Source organism: Drosophila tropicalis, unplaced genomic scaffold (assembly GCF_018151085.1).
Source record: "Drosophila tropicalis isolate 14030-0801.00 unplaced genomic scaffold, ASM1815108v1 contig_845, whole genome shotgun sequence".
Taxonomy (NCBI): Eukaryota; Metazoa; Arthropoda; class Insecta; order Diptera; family Drosophilidae; genus Drosophila; species Drosophila tropicalis.
In genome coordinates this window covers 288,464-311,832 of record NW_027173338.1, presented here as the reverse complement: position 1 = coordinate 311,832, position 23,369 = coordinate 288,464, and the positions used below count along the sequence as shown (strand labels likewise).

The 23,369-nt window shown below is 35.1% G+C and overlaps 1 protein-coding gene across 1 annotated transcript in view; it reads right to left on the bottom strand.

The window, feature by feature from the left end:
• Positions 1-1,534: 1,534 nt before the first annotated feature.
• Ggamma30A (guanine nucleotide-binding protein subunit gamma-e) overlaps positions 1,535-23,369 on the bottom strand; it is a 45,541-nt gene continuing 23,706 nt past the window's right edge. Inside the window, 1 exon segment of the mRNA XM_068294188.1 lies at positions 1,535-2,432. Coding sequence (XP_068150289.1) covers positions 1,763-2,432 — 670 coding nt within the window. The 3' untranslated portion in view covers positions 1,535-1,762.

Here is a 23,369-nt window from a genome sequence, read left to right as displayed (position 1 = left end):
CTTTTAGTTTTTCTTTTTTGCTAAAAACTAAATCACTATATGTTAATGAAAATTATATTTCTTGTAGTTTATTAATTGAACTTAGTATTTTATTAAACGTAAACCTGATTTTTACTCGTTTTCCATTTCAAAAGCAGCTGAACAGCGTCGTTATTATATTCATTTCTTTAAACGGCTACTTTCGGTTTTAGATCGCCGATTTTTTCGTCAATATAAGTACATATATAATAATAGTTAGTATATAGGTTTCTTTTATCGTTTGGTTTCCGGAAATCAGCTTCTCAAGTCCATTTTGCAGAGTTTTTATTTTGTGTATTCGGTTTTATATATAACATATAAAGTTTAAGCTGATTTCCATTTTCTTGTTTATATTGTTTCCTTTTTTTTTTTTTTTTTGGGTTTCTTGTTTCTAAAATATTTTCACTAAAGTTTTCAACTATTTTCCCATATAAATATGTATGTTTGCTACTTCAATAGTTAGTTGCTTATACTTGTTTGTTTGTTTTTTTTTTTAAATCGAGTGTGTATGTTTTTGTGTATTCTGTTCTTGTTGTTGTTGTTGTTGTTGGTGTTTGCGTATATAATAATATCTTTTACTAGGTAATCATAAAACTAAATAAATATTTATCATCAAGTAAACTACACAGCGTCTGCCTTTAAATAGTTTCATATTACGTTTTGGTATTCATTTTCGTATTTTTATTTTTCCTAACATATAATTACGCATATTTGTATATGCATGTTGTATATAAAATAAGTTAGTAATTTTAGTAACTGTTAACTAAAGCGAAAATTGTAAATTATTTTCCATATACGAGGATGCTGAATATTTCTATACAGATCGTATTGGTATGCAGCTTTTCTTTCGTTTCGATATTTCTGTTGGCTTTTGAGTCAAAAACTTATTTTCATTTTTTTGGCAAACTTAAAAACTGTTTGTGTGGTTCATTCGTTTCGATCCACATGGTGTGGATGTATGAGGGAAATCTTAATAAAGTAAAATTTGCTTGCTAGGGTTACCAAAAATTGGATGGTGGGTTACATTGATAGAGGCTTAGTACATTTAGAAAAGGTATTACTCATTTCTGGCTGAATGAATGATATATATGATTGACTAGTTTTCTGGTATGTGTTTTTGGAATAGGAAATAATGGCGATGATAATAATAATAATGATGATGATGGATGCTGAGAATGCTGGAAATGTTGTAGATGCCGAAAAAGGAAAATTGTGTTGTTGTTGAAATACAAGTAGATATGTCATGCAAGTTAAAGACTACGAACAATAGCTAGAAGAAAGAAACGTTGAGCTGAAATAGCGAGGAGCGAGAAGTAGAGAGATAGTGCGATATATATATGTATACAGAAGACGATACAAATAGAGTGTACGAGAGTTTACAAAGTTTAAGATAGACGATCAACGACAACGATGAGAGCGATGCTAGCGATAATGAAACGAGTTGATAGTAGCGAGTAATTTGTAGCTTCTAACGAGTAACGAGTACACGTTAGCTAAAGAAATTCTTATCCCAGAGTTAGAGTTTTTGTCATGCTGTTTTCATTGGTTTTTCTCATTTTTGTTTTGGTATTAAGCAGCATAAATTTTGATTAAATTTTATTAATGTGATTCAATTTTTTTTCGGTTCTTCTTTTCTGTTTCTCAACTTAAATTTAGATCGCAACCTGACCACGCCACGCCCATTCTTTCGTCTGCACTCCACTGGACAACGCGTCCCCATGAATTCCCATCATTGTCATCTCACTCAATGCCAACGTCTTCTATGCATCACTTGCTCGTTTACGATCTGCCAGAACTTGCCATGCAGCCAAACAACAAGAATCACCAATTGCATTAGCAATGGCCATTGTTGCAGTTCGTATTGGGTTCTTCGCTTCAATTGCTGCAGGCTACCAAACTTGAGAAGTCCAACGCCTCGGCCTCCTCCTCCGCATCCTCTGCTACTGCCTCTGAGATAGTAATCAGCTGGTGCATAGCTCAGATTATAATTGTAGTAGTAGTAATAGTTGTTGTTATAATGCTGCTGTTGTTCTTGTTGCAATTCTACTGGAACTAGTTCTAGGGAATTAATATTATTGTGGTTATAGTTGGAAGTTGATTGGCTGCTACATCGATTGTTGTTGTTGCTGCTGTTGTTTATATTGTTGTGGGAATTGGTAGTATTTAGACAAATCTCATTATGATTTTGGTATTGATCTGTTGCTGTAGTTGTTGTTGCTGTTGCTGCTGTGGTTGTTGAATTGGTTTTTATATTGCTGTTTGGCTGGTTATCATAGCTATTACGGTATTTCTGTGGTTTACGATAATATTACATGATAACACATTTGCCTTTTTCAGCCCACGGATTGTTCTTCTTATCCGGCGCATTTATCAACGGATCATTCTTTTCATTCTCCTCAATGAAGGAGCGCATTCTGTAAAAGTTGAACAAAAATCACAAAATTAAACAAATTCATTTTAATTTAGAAAATATTGTAGATAGAAAGATTGTTTTTTAAAATATTAAGTTGTACAAAAATCACAAAAATTTTCTTAAGGATTTGATAAGAATCTTTTTCAAATATGGATCATAAACGTAGCCTTTATGTAAATTGAAATGTTTAAAGGATGTCAGAGATGTTAGCTGAAACTGAAGAATGTCGAATAGCTAGTGATTTTTGATAGTTGAACTTATATTTAGTACAAAGAAACATATAATGAACACCTGCGTGCTGCGTGTCATTCGGAATATGACGAACCACTTAGAGGGTATCGTAAACCATTGTCCTCAGTTCGCTCATTAGTTAATCCTCCACTTTGTCATGAAATAAAACGTTGTAAGCTCCTCGGGACTAGCAACAGAAATCAAGCTATTTTGAGAAATTGCAAAGATGTTGCCCATTGTAGTTAAAGCTAAGCAGACATAAACCGACGCCCCACGTTCTTGGCTGGAAGGATCTCTCAGAAAGGGTCACAATTTTCAACCATCTCTCTCGTACAAGTACAATGTAAAGAAAAATAGAGAAACGTGGGAAATTCGCTGAAGTTGAAGCTTTTATGCTAATCCACACGGCAGATGGACATTAAAAATGTTGAACGCTTTACACGCGCCACAGACAAACTAAACCCGATATTCTCTCCCCACTCTTTATTTTATTCACCCCATTTCTATCTCTGTTTTCTTCCATTGCCTTTTCCCCATTCTATCGCTGTTGTTGTTGTTGCTGTAATACACTTATCCTTCGAGCCATAAAAATGGCTGTCCTGTCGTTTGCATTCTCCCCATTTCCATACTTTATTCGGTCTGCTCTATTCTGACTTGGTTTAGTCCTTTTCGTTTCTGTTGCTCAAGACAAAACATTCAGCACGTATATTTTTATATCTTTTTTTGCAAATTTTGCAAGAATTTATTCAATTTTTTTTTGTTTTTTTTGTTTTCAGTTCGTTTTTCAGTTCAGGCGAAGTAGCAGGAGAAACAAAGACACTCAGTCGAATAGACAGACAGACGTACAAGCTTTGCATTTCAATTTGTTTCATTTTGCTTTAGTTTTTACGCTCCTGACTCTTAAGTGTATTTATACACTTAAGAAAGAGGGTATACTAATTTACAACAGTTACTTTGCTAGGCACCTAATTGACTGATTCGAATTATATATATATATATATATATATATATATAGATCCTGTTCTTGATATTATTGACTGTCGAAGTAATTTTTCGAACATCATAATGCTTCTCATTTCATATAAACAAATGACAAATCGCAAGTTATAAGCAACTTATCAAAGAACTAACATTTTCTCCGGCAACGAAGAGATTACTGTCAAAGAACAGCTCATAAAAGTCTTAATTTAATTAGAAAGAGCAAAGATTTATTAAATACTCTATAATGCTCCTATAAATTATAAATTAGTTGATCACTAAGTTTAAAAGGCCGAAAAAAAGAGTTAGACAATAAAAAGTTTAGTTAATAACTTATGAATTTCTGTCCAACTTATTTCACTTTTCTTAAGTGAATGTAATTCAAAATTTTAGATTTGAATTTATTTATTGTTATTATTACACTTAACAAAACATTTTGTAAGTGAGAACTTGACCAACATTTATTTTATTGTTTTTAAAATTGAACAATCCAAAAAGATTTAAACCTTGAAACTTCATTTTGCATGTGTAAACAAAATTTATTTACTTGTGATCCTCAGATGGAAATAAAATTGTGTTGGTTGGTGTAATTTATTGAACAAATGTTTATTCGCCTTTCTACATTTGCGGGCTAGCCAATTGTTTGTATTGATTGCATTTGCCTTTGCTCTTTCATTTGTCTATTTGCTTTACAGTTTGCCGCAAAATTTGTTCAGAATAAAGTGTGTTGTTTGTTTGCGAATGAAATGAATTGTATAATAAGTATTTATTGAAATAAGTTTATGTACGTAGAGTGGAAGTTGTTTAGGTATACGTGACCCATAATGGATTGAAAATCTGTTGGGTTGAACCCTTTGTAATTGCCAGTTGGTTTCTCAATTATCACACGCAAAAGGTGTAGGCCCCAGTCACGCCTTATCCCACACATGTCTGTACTTTGTTGGCGGGGGGTCACTCCGGGAAAGTGGGGCTTGCCATTTATGCATAATTTAACTAACAAGACCTTGTCAACAGTGATGTCCTTGTTGCTTTGTGTGCATGAGCCTTTACTCTATTTCCATGCTCATTTTCCGCATCAACAGAGCAAAAGGCAATGTCATGCTGTTGCTGATGGGAGGAGAGAAAATTGTGGAGACTGAGCCGAAAACTGGCTAAAACAATACCTATGCCCCTTCTCTCTTACTTTTTGGGCCATGCTAAATGGGCTTATGACTTTGCGGTTTTTTACCGCAAAAAAGGAAAATAAGTGTACTATGTATATACAGAGATGTATGTGTGTGTTTGTGTGTGTATAGCTATATATTTTTGTAGTTCGAAAACAAAAGGCCAAGGGTTTTTATGTCCAAAAAAAAAAAAAAAAAAATTTTATAGATAAATTTTAAGTATCTTATAACCAAAAAGAGAATAAGAAATAAAAACAAAGACACCCAAAAAACCAAAAAAAAAGACACGAAAGCTTCAGTCACAAGACCAGACAGTAAGAAACAAAGAGAACGAGATAGAGATAGCTAAGAAAGAAGGATGGTCGGATAAATGGGGGGTAGAGCAAAAAGTGTTTGGCTTAGGGGGATTTACATTTTGGGTTTTCGTTTATTTTCTCGCTCTCTTCGTTTTCTTATTGCTGCGCTTCAAGTCATTGTATTTAAAATTTATTGCCTACATTTCAGGGCTTGTTTTTACTCTCTTTCGCTTATTCTGTCTTTAAAAAGGGTTTTCTGTTTGGCTTAGAGCTGTCAATCTGGAATTTATAAGTGAAAAGTTGGGTTAAGAGCTTGAATTATTTAAAACCAATGTGTTCAAGTTGAAACGCTTTGATGTAGAATTGTTTCTTAATCTCCAAATGATTACATCATTTCATCAAGTTTTCCAACTTTTGCCCATAGGAGAACAAAACTTTGGATGGCAGCAGCTGCAGCTTGATTGAAGTAGCCATTAAAATTGGAAAATGGTAAAAGAGATGCCCGCACAGCAACACATTGAAAACTAATTCAAAACCGTTAATTAAATATGTACACACACACACGCAGACATAATAAGAGCCACTCACCATCAACGAACCGCATACAAGGACCACCCTGTGCTTTTATGTGCTAATTAAAAGCATTTCCGTTAAACAGAGATGGCAAATACATGCCCTTACATATATTTTGTATACGTTTGAAGAGCAAGAGAGAAAGATGAAATGGAATTGTAAGTCATTTCAACGCCATCATCAAGTGGGCCTGACAACATTTTGCTTTTAGAGTTGGGTAATTTATTTCATAATGTTTTCAGACAAAAGTGGAAGTGTTAGAGGCGAAGTGTTACGCCCCTTTTCCTAATGGCAAACAAATGGAACATGTATAAATCTACCCGAAAAATGTATGCCAAATTTGAAATGAAAAATAAAATCAAGTCATTTAAACCAGATGCCTTTCTCACCAAAAAAAGTGCTAAACGATGAAAAATTCCAGCAAAAAGTTTAATTTAAATCGATATTTGAATTGTTTTAACTAGAGGAAAATAATCTAGGATCTAATACTCTAAACATCTTTTGAGGGCAATGAAAATGTACTTTTAAACTGAGAGTATGTTTATTATTGATCCTATTTAGATATAGACATAACTTTAGGGTAAGTTGTTTTGGGACAAGAAAATATTCGCAAAAGATGTTAAGCCAACAAACAAGGGAAATGTTTCTTACATAAACAATATCCTCTTTAATCAAAATCAAAATATCCTTATATCCAAACTAACTTTTGACTTTAAGCTTAATAACAAATTTACTGTACTTTCTTTTTGCCTGAGCCTCGGCAAATGCATTCGCTGTACTCATTTAATCTGCACAAACCAAGTAGGCAAAAAAATTTGCATATACCAGCACATGCAATTTATTTATGCTGAAAGCGAGAAAAAAGGGGAGGCAAACAATTTCAGTATGCCCTATCTCTAAAGGATGTTAGCACTTTATGCAGGATGCTTAAAACACAAACAAAATTATCCAAAGTATATATTTTATTGAGTACATGGCATGACAAAATTGGAACTTTCGTTGAAACTACAGAAAACTTTTGCTTATAGTAAAACAAGTGTGCAAGAAGTTTGCGGGACTTTCACAAACTATCCTTTTAGAACTCCTTTCTTGAGAAGTTGGTGTGAATTTAAAATGGCAAATTGTTATTTCAAAATCCAACGAAGGAATTAGTATTACTTTTACCATTTACTGACTAGAAAAGATGATTGAATTATTATTTACGGGTTTTTAAGGGTATTCAAATGATGACACACCTAAAGTTAGTTGACAGCGGGGAAATTTTTTTTGTTATGCATAATTCCTTGTGGAAAAGCTTCTTAAAGTATGCAATGGCCAGCTAAATAATGCGCATTAAAATGCAATTAGCTGGAAGCACCCATATATAATATGGGAGACAAAGCGAACGATAGTTAAGGTATTCACAACTTGGCAAGTGACGAGGAAAAAAGGAGGGAAAGAGATGGGGGGAGAGAGACACATATGTGTATGCAAATTATGGCAACTTGTGGCAAGGTCTTTAAGCTTTAAGTGGCCCAGTTGTTTTGTTGGTTGTTTTCTTCTTGTTTCAAGCTAAATTTAGCAAAGACAGAAGGCCGCGAAAACAGGCAAAGGCAGCAGGGGAAATGTGCAGAGATCGAGGGAGAGATGAGTTAGTTTTGTGGCTTATGTTTTGTGTGAAATGAGCTAGAAATTAGTTTATGACGAAGGTCAGATACAAATACATTCATACATATCTACATATATATATGCATACAGATGAGAAAAGCGGAAAATAATTTTTGGTATTGGATTTTGGGCCTTCGCTTTGTCCGCCCTGAAGCAATTATGTGCAAACAATTTTAATGGGCTCGAAATGAAATTTTAAGCCTTACCCATTTGTGACACATGAGCGCGACAAAGATAAGCCCCCAATTTCTTTACCTATATATAGAGACATATATGCACACAAATATATATATATATATAGCAAAGAGCATAGGGAGAGAAAGAAAATTGACATGCTGTCGCATTTTGTTTACACAAGTTGAATATGAAATTTATGTAGACTGCCACCTCCATCTAATGTCTAATGTTGCCATCGATAAATAATGCCTTCCAGCCAGCTTATGATTGCGTGTACACATGTGTGCGTGTGTGTGTGTGTGTGTGTATGTGTGTTTTTTTGTTGTCATAAATCAACATTTACATTGTGTTTATGTTTTCCTATTGTAGGTAGCCGACAGACCGGAAAAAGGTAGAACTAGGCACCTTAGCCTGCCGAAAAGGTAAATGATTGAACACACACATTCGAACATTCGTGATAATGGTTGAGTTGTGTTTGAATTAGTAAGTGCTTGGTGAAGGTATTTAATTATAAATATTTCCGTGTATTTTACCAATTAATCCATGACTCTTGAAAATCCTGCATGTTCACATTAGACTACAAGAATAAATTTTGTCATTACTTGATTAAATCTAAACGCAATTGGGTCAGCCATTTGGTTTAATATCTATATATATGATATATTACAATACAACTTGTATCTCTGCTTAATTGACTACATTTTCATTTTGATCAACTGCAATGAAAAGCAAAAGGTTAATGCCCTGAAAAACCTTGAATTCAATTGACCTCTTCGAGAGAACATTTATGGAATTCCAACAGAGTGAAACAATGATAAATACCTAAATCAATTATAAAGAAGTTAAGTCGTTGTTATTGAAATATATGTACAAAATCTTTGTCAACAGAATTTCCAGGTTTATTATTCTCTAAACTAGTGTTGCCTTGGCTATGAATTTTAATTAATTTTAAATTATATATTTCGGTGCTGTTTTCGCTAATGATCAAGAGGCAAAGTTTGCTGGATAGGAAAATCCTTTACCTTTGGCATTTAATCAAATATTTTAGCCTTGCTTGTTCTAATAAATTTCAAATTTGTTTTTCTCATTTGAAAAATTCATCTACATAACTGCCTTCTTAAAAAAGGGCAAATCACTTTCAACTGTAACCTTCCATCGTATTTATTATTTATGTTCATTTTCTGGTCGCCCGGTTCACTCTTGCTATCTGTGAGACCAGGCTGTCTCTCTCTATCTGTTTTGCATACTTGAATATCCTTGCAGTCCGGATGCTTGTCACACGTCATTTGATTTGCTACTTTTTCTATGTTTTTTCTTCTTTTTTCTGTGAAATGAACACTGAATTCTATGGCCAGCCTAACCTGAGGCTCAAACTTTGAGAAACACTTGAAAGGACTTGATGTCGTCGACGACTCAAACTGGAATTGGGACTGAGACTTATTCTGAGAGAACTGAGAAACTCAGGCTCAAGTGTTTTTTGCACAATTTCTTTTCAATTCAGCAAAAGTGGACCAGAAGATTCTGTGTGTAGTGCAACCAACCAACCTTTTGCCATGCTAAACATATTTTTTTTATTTTTTGTTGTTCTGCTTTTTGTTTTTAGGGTTTCATCATCATCGTCATCATCATCAACATCATCGTCATCAACGTAGTTGGTGTCGTTTTTTGTATGCATAGAACTTGCGGCTTTTGGCCGCCCTGACCCCACCACAACCGCCTCATCACTCACACCCCGCGCAGCAACCCAAGAGGCGCCTTCAACGACCAGACTGAGGGGATTTTGTCTTTTAGCCTGATTTGTTATTCATGAAAAAGGCAAAAGCAAAAGAATGCAAAACTAGTGTTTGGTGAGAAAGAAAAGAAGAGATAGAATAGACGAATAGTGGGTGAGACAAGAAAATGGTTAAGAAAATGCCAAGCACACTTTTGTGGTTAGAATGAAGGGGGATTGGGCCTAGAATGAGGGACTGCATAATAAAGATGTTTGCTTGTCTTTTGAGGGCATTTCTTTTTTTTTTTTCTTCCTTCTTCTTTCTTTCGGTGGGTTTTGTGGTCCATATTCTTGCCGGGCCTAACGATTAGCAGACTTTAGTTTTGGGTCAGGAATCTGCACTGATTCCCTTACCAATTGAAATGCAAACAAAAATCACTTTGCCACAAGACAGACAACTGCAAACAGAGCAGATTTCATTGCACAATTTGGGGATTTTTCACTTCCTTTTTATTCATTTTCATTTTATTTTTGTTGGATTTTTCTGATTGCAAGGGCGAAACTCACTTTCAGCTCGAGATGGTTTTTTCGATGTGTAAATTGAACTGATTTTCAGATTCTAAAAAGCACTAAAGTGTAAGGTAAAACAAAATGGTCAGCTCGATGGTTCGAGATTTAAAGCACTGAAAATAAAGCAATAAAATGTTTCATTTCCATTTCTCAAATTGTAAGCAATTTCTTCGGCTTAAAAGCTTAATTGAAGCATATTTAAAGATTGGAAAATATAAATTCAATACGTGTTGTAGAGTTGTCGACTTTGTGATACCCTATATGAACTATTACTGAGAGCAAAGCTATGTTTTGCTTGTCATATGAAATCTTAACAAATTTATAAGACTCAAAGTGAATAAGGCTTAGGCTAAGATTTTCTCGTTTTTCTTACCAAATATATCTTTTCCAACTCTTAGCCATCCAAACATACCCCATTTTGTGTTTATGTTTAGAGGGTAAAAGTAATATAAAATGCGAAATTTTCCATTGAAAAAATCAATGCAAAATGCAAACAAGCTTGCCACACGTATCATCATATTGAATAACGACACACGCACTTGGCGTAAAGGCCAAAGTTCTCCAGGGTTTAATCTATATATTTTCCGAATCCCCCCCCTCGCTTGCCTTCTACAAACTGCTGTTCCCCTTTGGGCCATGCCTAAGTCATTTGCTGGGGAAAAAAAAAACCAATTGAAAAATTTTTTTCTACTTACGTATGGAGAAATAAAAAAATAAATATATAAATGCTTAGCATATGAGTTGGCTGGATGTTTGCTTATTCATTACCGTATGCCAAGCACGCAGGATTCGTGACTCCTGCTCACCTTAAGCACATAATTCCCACAGCTCCATCACCCTGCCTTTTCTCTCGCCCTCTCCCTTTTTTGGGTCTGACTGCTTCTGCAATAATTACAGATCGGCAAAGGTTTTTGGAGCTAATGCAAATGCATATTGAATGGGTGGGGTAGAGGGGATGGTGGAGATAAATAAATGTGAGGCGGAAATTTAATGCCAGAAATTGCAAATTTCCTGCTATCAAAAACTTGTCGAGGATGTCGTAGGATGATGATGATGATGCCGTTGACTTCTGTATGAGCCATGCAGTCCCATCCACCTAGATACATACATAAGCACATACCTCCATGTACATAGAGGAATGAAGAACACATGGGTTTGAATGGATGGTTTTGATGGTTTGTCAAGTTGTTGCCGTTGTTGTTTGATATTTGCATATTTGATTTGCAGTTTGGCTTGAAGTTATGTTGTCCCTAGTTTATCTGTTTGCCTGCTGTGTGACACAGTTTTGCACTTTGCAATACAGTTGGTACAGCTGTGTTCGACTTTGGTGACTTGCCATAGGAAAGCTCATTAAAATGGCATAGCCTTGTAAATGGTTTAACCTCAAATTATGACATTCTCGGACTTCAAAACGCAGCTGGCAAAATGTTAACCGTCATTAGAGCACATACGAAATTTCATCATTAAAACATGCCCTTACATATTGTAGGACATCTCTCCGCCACCCTCTCTCTTTCTCTCTTTATATCTATCTCTGTCGCCTCATGTATATTTGATGGTGATTTTGGAAACTTGTGTTTATTAACTGCCAAGCGAATAGTGGATTAAAATTTAATTAAGCTGACATTTCCAATGTAAGAAGAGAAAATTAAACAATAGCTAGATGAATGATAAGTATGTAAATTTTCAACAAACCAAAACAAATTACGGAATAACTTTTAATGAACATTAAATACTTAGCGAGCGTCAGAGACAGTTAATTTATTAAAGAACTTGTGTATGTACACACAAATGCGTCATCAATTATAACAAATTGCAGAACAACCTAATTAATTGATGAAATAAATCACCGCAAATTCTGCAATGTCTCCAATTTAAATAGGGCTATCCGTAAGTTGGACCTAAACTTTAGTCAGGTCTTACGTGATAGATGAAGCCAACTATTAATCTATTTGAAAAAAAAAATCGATATCTGGCAAGGCAAGTGCACTTTTCAATAAACTTAAACCTGCAGCATCTCCCACTTTTGATATTAACTTAAAAAAGTTGTCAAAAGAATATTTAAGTTAACCACAAGAAACATTTTCCCACACTCACTCATTGCTATTCATTGAATAAATTTGCTCAACAATGTCAATTGGAATTCTCAAGACCTCCCACCGCATTTTGTTACAAGTTCAAAATGTTACACAATGTAAATACATTGGAATGTCTAGAATTCGTGAATATGGTTTTTCAACTATTCCTTGTTTCAATTAATACCTTAATGCTTGGTTTCGGATTTTATACAAGTTGGCAATTGTACAACAAAATGCAAACCTCTCAATAAGAAGGGGGAAGGAAAAAAATATCCATTGAAGAGCAATCGAACTCAAGTTGCCTTTTGTTTTTGGCCACACACTTGACTAGTCAGTCAGGCTTTTGCTTGTGTCGCCTGAAAGCCCAAAAAAGTAGGCTAAGCATTTTCTGCCAGCGACTGATTAATTGAAGTGGAAAATTGCAAAGCCAAGCAGCAAGTGGGCGTTCGGCCAGTCAGCCAGGCCCTATGATTGATAGTTTAAGTTGGGTTTAATGAGCCCTAGAGCTTACCCAGCACAAACACATACATATAAAATCAGACACAAGAGTCGTTCGTTTTCCATACCCTATACCCTACACTCAATGCACACACTATAAGAACATAAAAGTCTTTCAAAAGTGTGCATCTATTAAAATTTATATATTTTCCTGGCTAACCAAGTCATTCAGACTTTGCATTTCAAAATATAAACACAGAAAAAAAATTATTCCCTTTATCTATAACTATGGGCCTTAACCGCCCTGTTACCCCCAATCCCTCCTACTCTGATACTCGACTACTTCCTAGGTATACATAGTTAAACATCAATCTTGAAAGTTTGGCAAACTTTGTGAGTATCACATTTATAATCGGGAAACCGTTTTTGTGTTCCATCATCTTTCAAGCAAACAAAACGCAAATATTCAAGTAATTAAGTACAAACTTCGGGAAAAAGCAAACCAAGTCCAGTGCTTTGGGGTTTTTACCTTCTTTTTTTTTGCTAAACTTTAAGTTGGCCTTTTTGGTTTGTCTTAACGAGCCAACGTCACGTTCGGACTTTGTTATTAATATTTACATATTTAATTACATTCGCAACATCAAAAACTTAATTAAAGTTTTCTGGGAAACATCGTAAAACCAAAATCCAGTGGCAAAAACCAAAAAAAAAGGGGGACAGAACCGTAAATATGCTAATATTTATGCATGCAATGCGGTTGACAAATTGCTGGAGAGTTGGAGCAACGGAAAACCGAGCAAAAGGCAATTTTGCGGCAAAATTCCGAAATGCAATTTTTTGGGGTTATTTGTGACAATTAATTTGTGCAAACTGCAATGGCGGACATAACTGTACTTAGTTAGCATGGCAAATGACAAGAGCGTGAGTTTCTCTCCCTCTCTTACCCTCATTCTGATTCCCTCACACTACTCTTCTCCCACTCGCCCGCTTGTTGGCTATCTTTTCTGCGGTTGGCATGTTTAAACATTATATTTTTGCTCTAGATCCCAGCGCTTGAAAACTTTTTGCGTATCCTTTTAGCGTTAACTGTACTTTTTTGTTAGTTGTGTTGTTGTTGCTCTTGTTGCTTGTGCTCTAATTCGCCGTTAAGTGGCTTTTGGACATTTGTTGCAAAACTTTTCTACTCTCCTTCGACTTGCTAGCAAGCCCCACCACCGTACGCCCTGTTTCTTTATTGCCCTTGCTTTTGTCGATACTTTTAGCATTTGCGGTTTAGCCCAGTGTTGGTAAATATCAAGTGAGTGAGTCCTCTGGCAATAAACCAAATGATTGACAAATTAAAGTTGCGTTTAACGTTCTCGTTAATGGCTAGGACGGGCGGAGTAAGCAAAACTTAAATGCCACGTCCTGCGAGATTCCTTTTCCCACCATATCGGCCTAATTTCTTTACAATGCTTTTCTTTTTGTTTTCCTCTTTATATTATGCCAGCCTTTATCCGCTTTCGTAACTTGCACATTATCTGCAATCGCAATCACAGTTTGATGACCATTTCGTTTTCATAAATAAACCAATAATTTCATTTAAAGCCCCGCACATACAGGCAGGACCCATTGGATCAGTACCTGCACCTGAGCAAGCATTTCATGCTGGGGGCTATGAATGCCAAATTGCAAATGGCCAAAATGGAATGGTGGATGCTCTCTCTCTCTCTCTCTCCCTCACATCACAACAATCGTTCATTCATATATATGAATGTGTGGGGTTAGATGTATGTGAGTGTGTGTGTGTGGGTGTGGGAAAGTCGTAAAGGTTTACGAGCCAGGACGAAGACGATGACGACGAGTTTGCTTCATTGTTATGGACAATGATGCAGAAGACAGCGAATGCTGGAGATTTTATGACGCAAAATTTTGATGAGCAAAAGAAAGAAAAATAAGAAAAACAGGAGAAAATAAGAAACGAAGAAAAAGTTGTTTTAATTACACTCAGACACAGACGGACACACTCTCACTCACCTCGAATCCACACACATATGTTGGCAGCATCTTGTCCGTATAGGTGTCTATAGATAGCTACGTGTACAGTCCCAAAAAAAGCCTTGGCATGACCATTACGTATGCAAAATTTAATTTCACAAATGAAAATGTGGGCCGAAGTGGGCCAAAACGTTCTTCTTTACTATATGTCTGACTGTGACTGGCAAAAGTCAGAGCTTTGCACTTAAAATTAAAATCGCCTAGACCCCCACCCCTTTTGCCCCAGCCCCGAATCCTTAGCCCCTTCCATATGTGTTTGGTCTTTTCTCTTAGCTTTTCTTTCGACATTGTCTGCCTTGCAGCCCTTCATTTTCACTACAGTTTCTCTTTTTTTTTTCATTTATTTGGTGTGGGTGACGAACAGGCCAGACACAATTTAACAAATTAAAAAAAAGATAAAAAAAAAAGGAAAATGGCAAAAATGGAAAACGACTTTTCGACAAACGGACCAGGAAGACTACCAAACCGGAAGGGACACTGAAATGAAACGACCATGACGATTTGCCAGGCGTTGAAAATATCTGAATAAAAATGGGTCAGGAAGAGCAAAAATAACACCCACTTTTAGAGCTCAAATGCCTCTGAGTGAACATTTTTCTCTTTAACAAGTCCTTTAAAGGCTTTCAATTGGGTCGAGTAATCAGTTTTTTCTTGGTACAACTTACTTCATCGTTTATATTAGCATTCTAGTAGTTGTTTATTTCTTATACTCACCTGTAATAAAAAGAAGAAAAATAAAATATTTATGATTAATAAATTGTTGCCACATATTGCATCATTGTTTTTGCTTAGAAGTTTAATGCATTAGAAGTAGAATTTAAATGATTGGAGATTTAAATCTAAACAATTATTTGCATTTCAGCAATCCCTTAGTTTGTTTTTGGGGTCTTAAACAATAATTGATAATCTAATTGCACTTGAACAAAAGTTAACAAAGAAACATTTAATAATTATATCTTTATAATTACAACTGAACATCCGAAACGAAATATATTGAATTTCTTTCTACATTTATGTAAATAAACTCAAATATATTTGGTTTCAAAATAAATTATTATTCTCGACCTTCCTCACTGTAAATGGAAATTATGACTAAACCACTATCATCAGCGCTCATCATAAATTCCAAACCAGAGAAGAAAAACCCATTAACTAAATTCCCTGGACAATATTTTTCACCATTTCCTAACACACTGCAAACTTTTTGACCCTTTTTCCGGTCGTTCTTACGTTACATACACATGTTGTATATATGTATGTATATACAGATATAGATATAGTCGGACATCGAGGGGATTTAAACATGCTGGTGTATATTTCACTTTTTTTTTGGATTTTGTTGTTTCAGTGCATAATTCATTTGATCGGGGACATGGGCACATAACATCTGAGGGCTTTAATACGGTATTAAGTCATTTCATTTATTATTTAAGCCACGAACTGTGGGCTGTCAAAATGCAGCGGAGAAAAAGAACAAATGGCAGAGCTTTATACAGAATGTACTTGTATGCAGTGAAATTCAATTACGCTTCTGATGCTTGATATGTTGAAACGAAGCGGAAAGGGGTCGATTGGTTGCTAAAGAAGGGTCGATGCTGTGGGGCACCGGGTGGGGGTGCGGTAACGAGACGTAACCTTTGTTTGCACATAAACTGTTTGTAGTTATGTCAATAATGTGCGCCAATGCCGATGCTCGCGAACACACGGCAAATGGCAAACAGCGAGCAGCAGTCGACATTTTGCTGCCATGTGTCAATGCAAAAAAAAACAAACAAAACAAAACAAAAACATAAACAAGAACAACATAACTGGAAAAGAAAAATGAAATTTTTCAATAAAAATCATATGATTTATATAGTTCTCGACTCCACGATACCCTTTGCAAGGCAGTTTAAAATGTCCTAATCTCAATTTTATGTAGACCATTCCCCACTTTCTAAGTTTTAATTTCGCAATTTGTTTGTTAAGCAATATGGAGACAAAATATTGGAAAGTAGATAAGGAACTATTGAAAATTGCTCTTTCGGAAGTTCTAGAAATAAAAAAATTACTAAATTCATTACTAAAACGTTCAATAATATTTTACTATGATAATTCCATATATCAACTTAGATTTTCTTCAAAAGTTTTTCTATTAAAAGAACTCCTTTTACTCATTTACATTACGAAATAAAGGAGGATTTCTCTAAGCAGGATACAAGACATTCGAAAAGAGTCAGAGTCATAAAAACATTAACACTCAGATCAAGCAATTATATACATTCGTATATACCCGTTTCTGAATTCAAACAGAGTATGTCAAAAAAAGAATTGAAACACTGAAGCATCGCAATTTTCCAGGGCAATTTATGTATGCTCGTTTCTCCCTCTCTATCTCTTCTCCACGCACTCCAACTCTCCTCTAGCTCTCTTTCTCTGTCTTCCATATGTGTGTATGTGTTCATAATTTCTGTTTTTATTAACAACAATGCCAAGCGGTTGCAAGAGAGCATCGGGAGAAAAAAATGGCTGGCACCAGCAAAAAAAAATTGTATAACCAACAGAGAAAAAGAGAGAACGCAATAATATTGTACAAATAATGCCATAAATATTTGAAAAATATGGCGTAAGCACTGTGTTTGGCAAACCCAACGAGAGTGGTTCGAAAAGTACATCGAGTGGGTACTGTATGAAACTCGTTTGATTCTAAAAGATAGGTAAAGAAGTTTGTTAGTGCATCTTTACTCAAACTTCTTTTACACAAGTTGGATTACGAAATGTTGTAACTTATTTAAATAAGTTAATTATCACAGTTTCTTTTTGCTGTGTCTTTTCTTCAAGGAGCATACTTTCATTGTCAATGACCCTACTTTCGAGTGTCTAAGTTGTTCATAACTTTTTAATTAACGATGACGCATCCTTTATACTCGGTTTCACTCGCTCGTTCTTCATCTCCCGAAGCTTTTATCCACCATCCATAACCATCAACTAATTAACTGTCAATTTTAATGCACATTTTGCCAATAAGCACTTTACAATTGGCTTGCTAATTGCCACTTTATTACAATAAAAACAAAACATAATAAAAAGAAAAAAAAAAAACAACAAATTGGAAGAATTTATGACTCAATTGAAATCAAACAAAAACAGCAGCAGTATTTATTTTAATAACCCCAAAAGACTAAGAAGTAAGAGAATAAAAATGAAAAGGGAGAGGAAAAGAGAAGGAAACTTTTAATGAGCAGCAACTATTTGTCCCACCAATGCTTTTCTTGACAACCTGCTAATGTTTGCAACTTAATAGTTATTTTTCTCTCAGTGTCTTTTCTTCTTGTCTATTTGCTGCCATGCTGTCCCTTCCCTCTAGTCAATTGTTCAATCATTCACCTAATCAACGTTGAGCTAATGAAGAAGGCGCTTCACGTGGAGCAAGGGGGCGAATGAGCGGTTAACTGTAATTGCACTGGGGCCGATGGGCGTGGCATATTGGCGTGCAGCATGAGATTTCAGCTAGACTACTGCTTAATTGGCTTTTGCTGGTGCACACGAATCTGTAGCATAGCTCTGGGCGCTAATTGAATGTTTCTGGTTTGCTCATTGCTCCATGTCCCAGATGATGGTGGTTTGTGGAAGAAGAGGGCGATGGAATTCCTTAAGTGTTTTCCTGTGGCATGCAATGGCATGTTATTTATCAAAAGTTAACTTTGCTTTTGCTGCCCGAAACTGGAAACACCGTTTTGAGGTTGATTTTGATAAAAGCGCCGCCTCAAAGTATGCCACAACTAATTGAATGTGAATTCGGTCTGCCCTCGAAGAATGCCACAATAAGCTAAACTCAATTTAATACACTTTACGTGCGACAAGATATTTTCATCTAATTCAATTTGTTAGTATAATTCCAAGGCAGCATTATAAGCAATTTACTGAAATTCAAATTTACATTTCGATTCATGCAGTCTGGAATGGACAGTAAGTTGATTTGAATGAAATCAAAGAAGAGTAAAGAAACAGCTCTTAATAAAAATAAATCAACAGTTACCTAAGCCATCAGAATACAAATTACGCTTAAAATAACTTCACTTAATCTATTGGAAATGCAATAACAGATTGAACTTTAAAGAAGAAGAAGGATATTTCAAACTTCATTTACCGACTCTATCATCGAATGTCTGAATCAACATTGAAATGGAAACTAAGCTCCACGGTTATTCCTGTTCCTTTTTTCAAAACTGTCGCTGAGCTGTGGCTACAATAAATGGGAATAGACTAAACATATTTTGAAGTGAAATTTTGTATGCCCAAAGAATGCTTTCGCCTTGATGCCTGTCAACATTTGCCATAGCAATTAAAGTACATACAACCACACGGATAAAAGTATGACAAACACCTGCTGATTGCTTTATGTTCTAACTTCCACTCACTCCAGATCCATCAACATCGCCTTCACCTTCTTCTTTTTTCATAAACTCATCCTTCATCTTATTTTTCCTGCTTCCCATATACCCAATCACCATTTGCCGCTGTCTTGCGAAGCTATTTATGAGCTCTTTTTCGCTTTTTATTTTGCATACGCCAAGGCGCTTGGAACGTTTCATTTCGTTGTTGCTTTTGCTGTTGTCGTTATTGTTGTTGTGTTGTGTTGTGGTTGTTGCTTTTGTTGCTGTTGACACTTTTAATGCTGATTAATGGCTGGCCGTGCTGTTCTGCCAAGTAAGTATGCCATAAAGTATGCAATGCCATGCCACATATAAATGAATTGTAATGTGGCAATTCAAGAGATGGCAACAAAATGTATTCTATATATATAAAAGAGCACATAGTTTGCTTATCAGCTGTTTGTGTGTCCGTCTGTCTCATGTTTGTGTCTGTACGGGTGTGTGTCTGTGCGTGTGTATGCTAGTGGACACATTAATCTTTTGGTATATGTGAGCTACTATGAATTATGAGACTAAAGTCTAAACGTAGGCTTGCGAGCCTTTTTTATAAATACCTCTAAAAAAAAATACGAGCATATTAAATGATAACGAAGAAGACTTCACTTCAGAGTAAGGTATTACGACTTAACAAGCAATTTAAAGCATACTTTTGGGCGAGAGAAAATGTTTGCAGTCATACAAAATGTTTATTTTCAAGATTACTTAATAAGTTTGGACAAAATGTTAAAAAAATTTAAACAATCTGTTTCATTTTTTGAAAAGTTTTCCTCAATGAAACGCATTCTTCGACTTTTGAATCTAGGATTAGAATCTCTTCACAATTGATAGAATAAAAATTTAAGACCTTTCCGCATAGTATGAATATGGAATCGTAGGAACGTTCTCACTAAAGTGTTATTAAGCACCAAAATTGTCCTTTTCTTTTTATAAATTTTCTTACATGAATGAAAAACTTCTTTACTTAACTAATTGCGACACTAAAAAAAAAGCTTTAAGAAATTTCAATTATGAGAAGTACTTAAACTATATATTTACTTTATTAAATAAAACATTATCCACTGTTGCTGACGTTCTGTTTAAAATTTTATGCTTATGACAAATTCCAGTGAATTTTTTTCAACAAAAGACTCATTTTTTTCACAGGGTATTTGAAAGTCAGTGACTCGGCATGACGTCTTCCGTTTTGGTTATACAACGCAGAGTCAGCGATTTACAAAATGTTTTGCATTTAAATTAAATTGAATAAACCGCTAATCCAATTCACTGGCCACACACTCATCCACAGCTTCGTTCTCTCTCCGCCCACTTAGAGCTCTGGCAATAAGCCCGAGACAGGAGCATTACACACAAAGGCCAAACCGAAAGCCAAGGGTATAACAGAAACAAGAACAATCACCATTTTCCTGTTCTGTTTCCCATTGTTTGGCCAAGCCATGGCAATTAATTTGCATACGAATCAATTTTAAAGACATTCACTGAAAACGCATTTTCAACGATTTTTCGCTAGCCAAAAATTCTTTAAAATGCCAATCAGCTGTGTGTGTTTAATGCTCCATGACAACAAAAGGATTGAGAGCAATTCCTTTTTAGCCATTTCGACTGCACTCACACAGACACACAAGCAGAGAAAAGAGTGAAAATGAAACAGAGAGAGAGAGAGAGAGAATGGCTAGATGGTAGATAGAGAGAATGTCAGCCTGAAAGTTAATCAAACTTGATTGTTCTCCATTGTTGTTGAGCATTTTGGCGAGCATTTCTTCTCGATTTCATTCAAGGAAAGCTTCTTGGGCAAGTGGCCAAAATGAAACAGAATTGAAAGGAAACTGAGAAGCCATCTTTATCGCAGAGATAAGTGCACAGAAAAAGTGAAAAAATGTCAACTACCATCAGGTTCTTAAGACGAGCGAAAAAATAAATAAAATTTAAAGTATTCATTAAATTAAATCACTCCATTTTATTTGTCAAGCCAGCCTAAATCTATTCAAATTGTATTTAATCTAAAACGCATAAAATTTATGGCGATTGCAATAATGCCACAGGGATGCATTAATTTAAAAATTAGTTTCAAATTATAAATCGATAATACACATAAATTTTGATAATTTATTTTTAGATAGCTCAAATTAATGAAAAACAAAACGCAATTGTCCTTGGCATTTACCCATTTAAGACTTTTATACGATTGGCTTAGAAAATTGGCTTTAGATTAGAGATTTAAAACATTGCAGAGGACATCTCTTTGCATAAGCTTAAATAAAAGAAGGTCCTGTGCTAGTTCCATGATATCAATAAATTGGAAATGGAAACGCATTTGGAAGTATCAGAAGAGATCTTAATCACAGTTGATGATAGATTCTTAAGCCTGTATGTATTTTTATCGTAATGTTTAATCCTGGCAATATTTTTGCCCATTTCAAAGAACATGTTGTTAAATTTATTATAGGGGGTCTATGTTCAATCTAAATGACCTGTTGGGGTTTTTATTTTGCATTTAAAATACTTTTTGATTAGAATGTGTTCATATTCCTTTTGAATATTTTAGCTCGAATAAGTACATACATGAAAGCAACAGACTCATCAATATCATAATATTATATTTTGAGTATGCAAAGATACTTGAAAAACAAAATATTATTCGAGAAATGTGAAATAAATCTGCTTCGGACTCAATCAAGGGGACAATTGATGCTTGTACGTACACACACACACACGCACTCACACACACACACACTCACACATAAATTGCAAGTCTCTTTTGTATACAGAAAATTTCTCATCAAAATGTATGCACTTTATAACCAGACATAAAATATGAAACACCATAAAGATGTACAAAAAAAAATATATATATACATATATATACAGGCCAGACCAGGACGAGGCAGCAAAAAAGCCACAAAAGTAACATAATTTTCTGCCTGAAATGGCGAGGACGGGGCGAAGGTGAGAAGATGGGAGGAATATGTAAGTACATATACAATACATACATAAATTCACAGTAAAATTAAAATGCACAACAAAAAGAAACAGATTTATATGCAGGAACTCAAGGAGTTGAAATTTATTTGATGTTGGTTAGGTAAAGTAAAAGTTTCCGTGTGGTCGGCCACCTGGGGCTCCCAAGAGAAAGTTTTGCGCCTTCAGGTAGGCAACATTTTGTGGTCGAAATCTGAAGGGCTCGCATCGCCCATTGCAGGATATGTGGTGTGGACACACAAACGGAGACGAAAGTCAGGAAAAAGGAGAGATGGCACACACACACACACAAAGGTTGTCAATCAATCAAGGATAACAGCAAAAAGTGGGAAGTGTGTGTTGGTTGAGTTTCGGTTTACGGTTTTCGGTCCTCCATTTCAACGTTTCGCTCGGCTGCAACAAATCGTCGTAATGTGCGGTGTTTGCTGCACTTAACGAGTACACACTACCCATCAGATACACAATCGGACAACCACCACCCACCACCTCCCCAATCACCCGTCACCGCCAGTTCATCCGTTTCACCCATTCATCTGGCCAGTACAATTCGACCATCAATCATTGGCTCGGCAGCATTCCGTTTGTGCCTCCCAAAATTTAATTGACTTCGATTTTGTAAAGTTTATCTATGTGTGTGTAATTTGCTTGCCTTTTGTAGTACTCCTGGCTGATTGAGTGACAAATGTTTCAGTTTTGTTGAAATTGAATCGATGCTTGTGCGAATCAAAAACGACAAAAAAAGGAAATCAAACTACTAACAAATCTCATTTGTCATGCTTTCATTTTGTAGTTTTATATCGTTATCGATACGTTTGTGAATCTGTCCATATGCTTGTTGATTAGTCCTGATTTTCATTACAGATTTTGCACAACTTTTGTGAGCTTTATTATGCAATTAAGACCAAAATTTGTGTTAACCTTTCAGTTTTCACATGAAACATTTATTGCATACAATGGTAAAGATATTCATGTATATTTAAAGTTTATATTTTATTCAATTTATTCATAAATCCTCTTTTTATGTCAATGCAAATGGCTTGTGCAAAATGACACACAATAATGCAATCAAAGAAGGCAATAAATTCATGATGGATGGGTTAATTGGTTTTGGGCCAATAAAACTGTCTAAAAGTGAAATAAGATGAACTTAAGAATTGTTCTTAGAGTGTTGTATTATATTTCATAATCTACATACATGAGATATATATATGTATAATAAATTGAGAGATTTATTTTCGATAAAAAAAAGAATTAAATCATAAATTGGAAAACCAATTTGTTTTACTAGAATAGAATTTTCCGCTACGTTTTTAAATTGAACAAAAGTAAATTAACAATTAGTTTTCTCTTTCTCTCTCTCTCTCTCTTTCTCTCTCCCTCACTCTCCCTCTCTTTCCCTCTCTCTCTATCTCTGACAGATTTAAGTCACTTGTCTTTATCATTGCGCACAAGGTTTAAAAGAGTTTTCTCTCGAGATCTTCTTGTTTGAGGAAATTTAAGTATATTTAAATTTTGTTGTGTAACAGTTTGTAAAGACATTTGTTCATTAGGAACTTTTTAACTTCATTTACTGGAAACTTTTTTGCCAATTTCTCATTTTCCATTTAATAAGACACTTACTACGCCTCTGACTGTATCTCACGTTGGC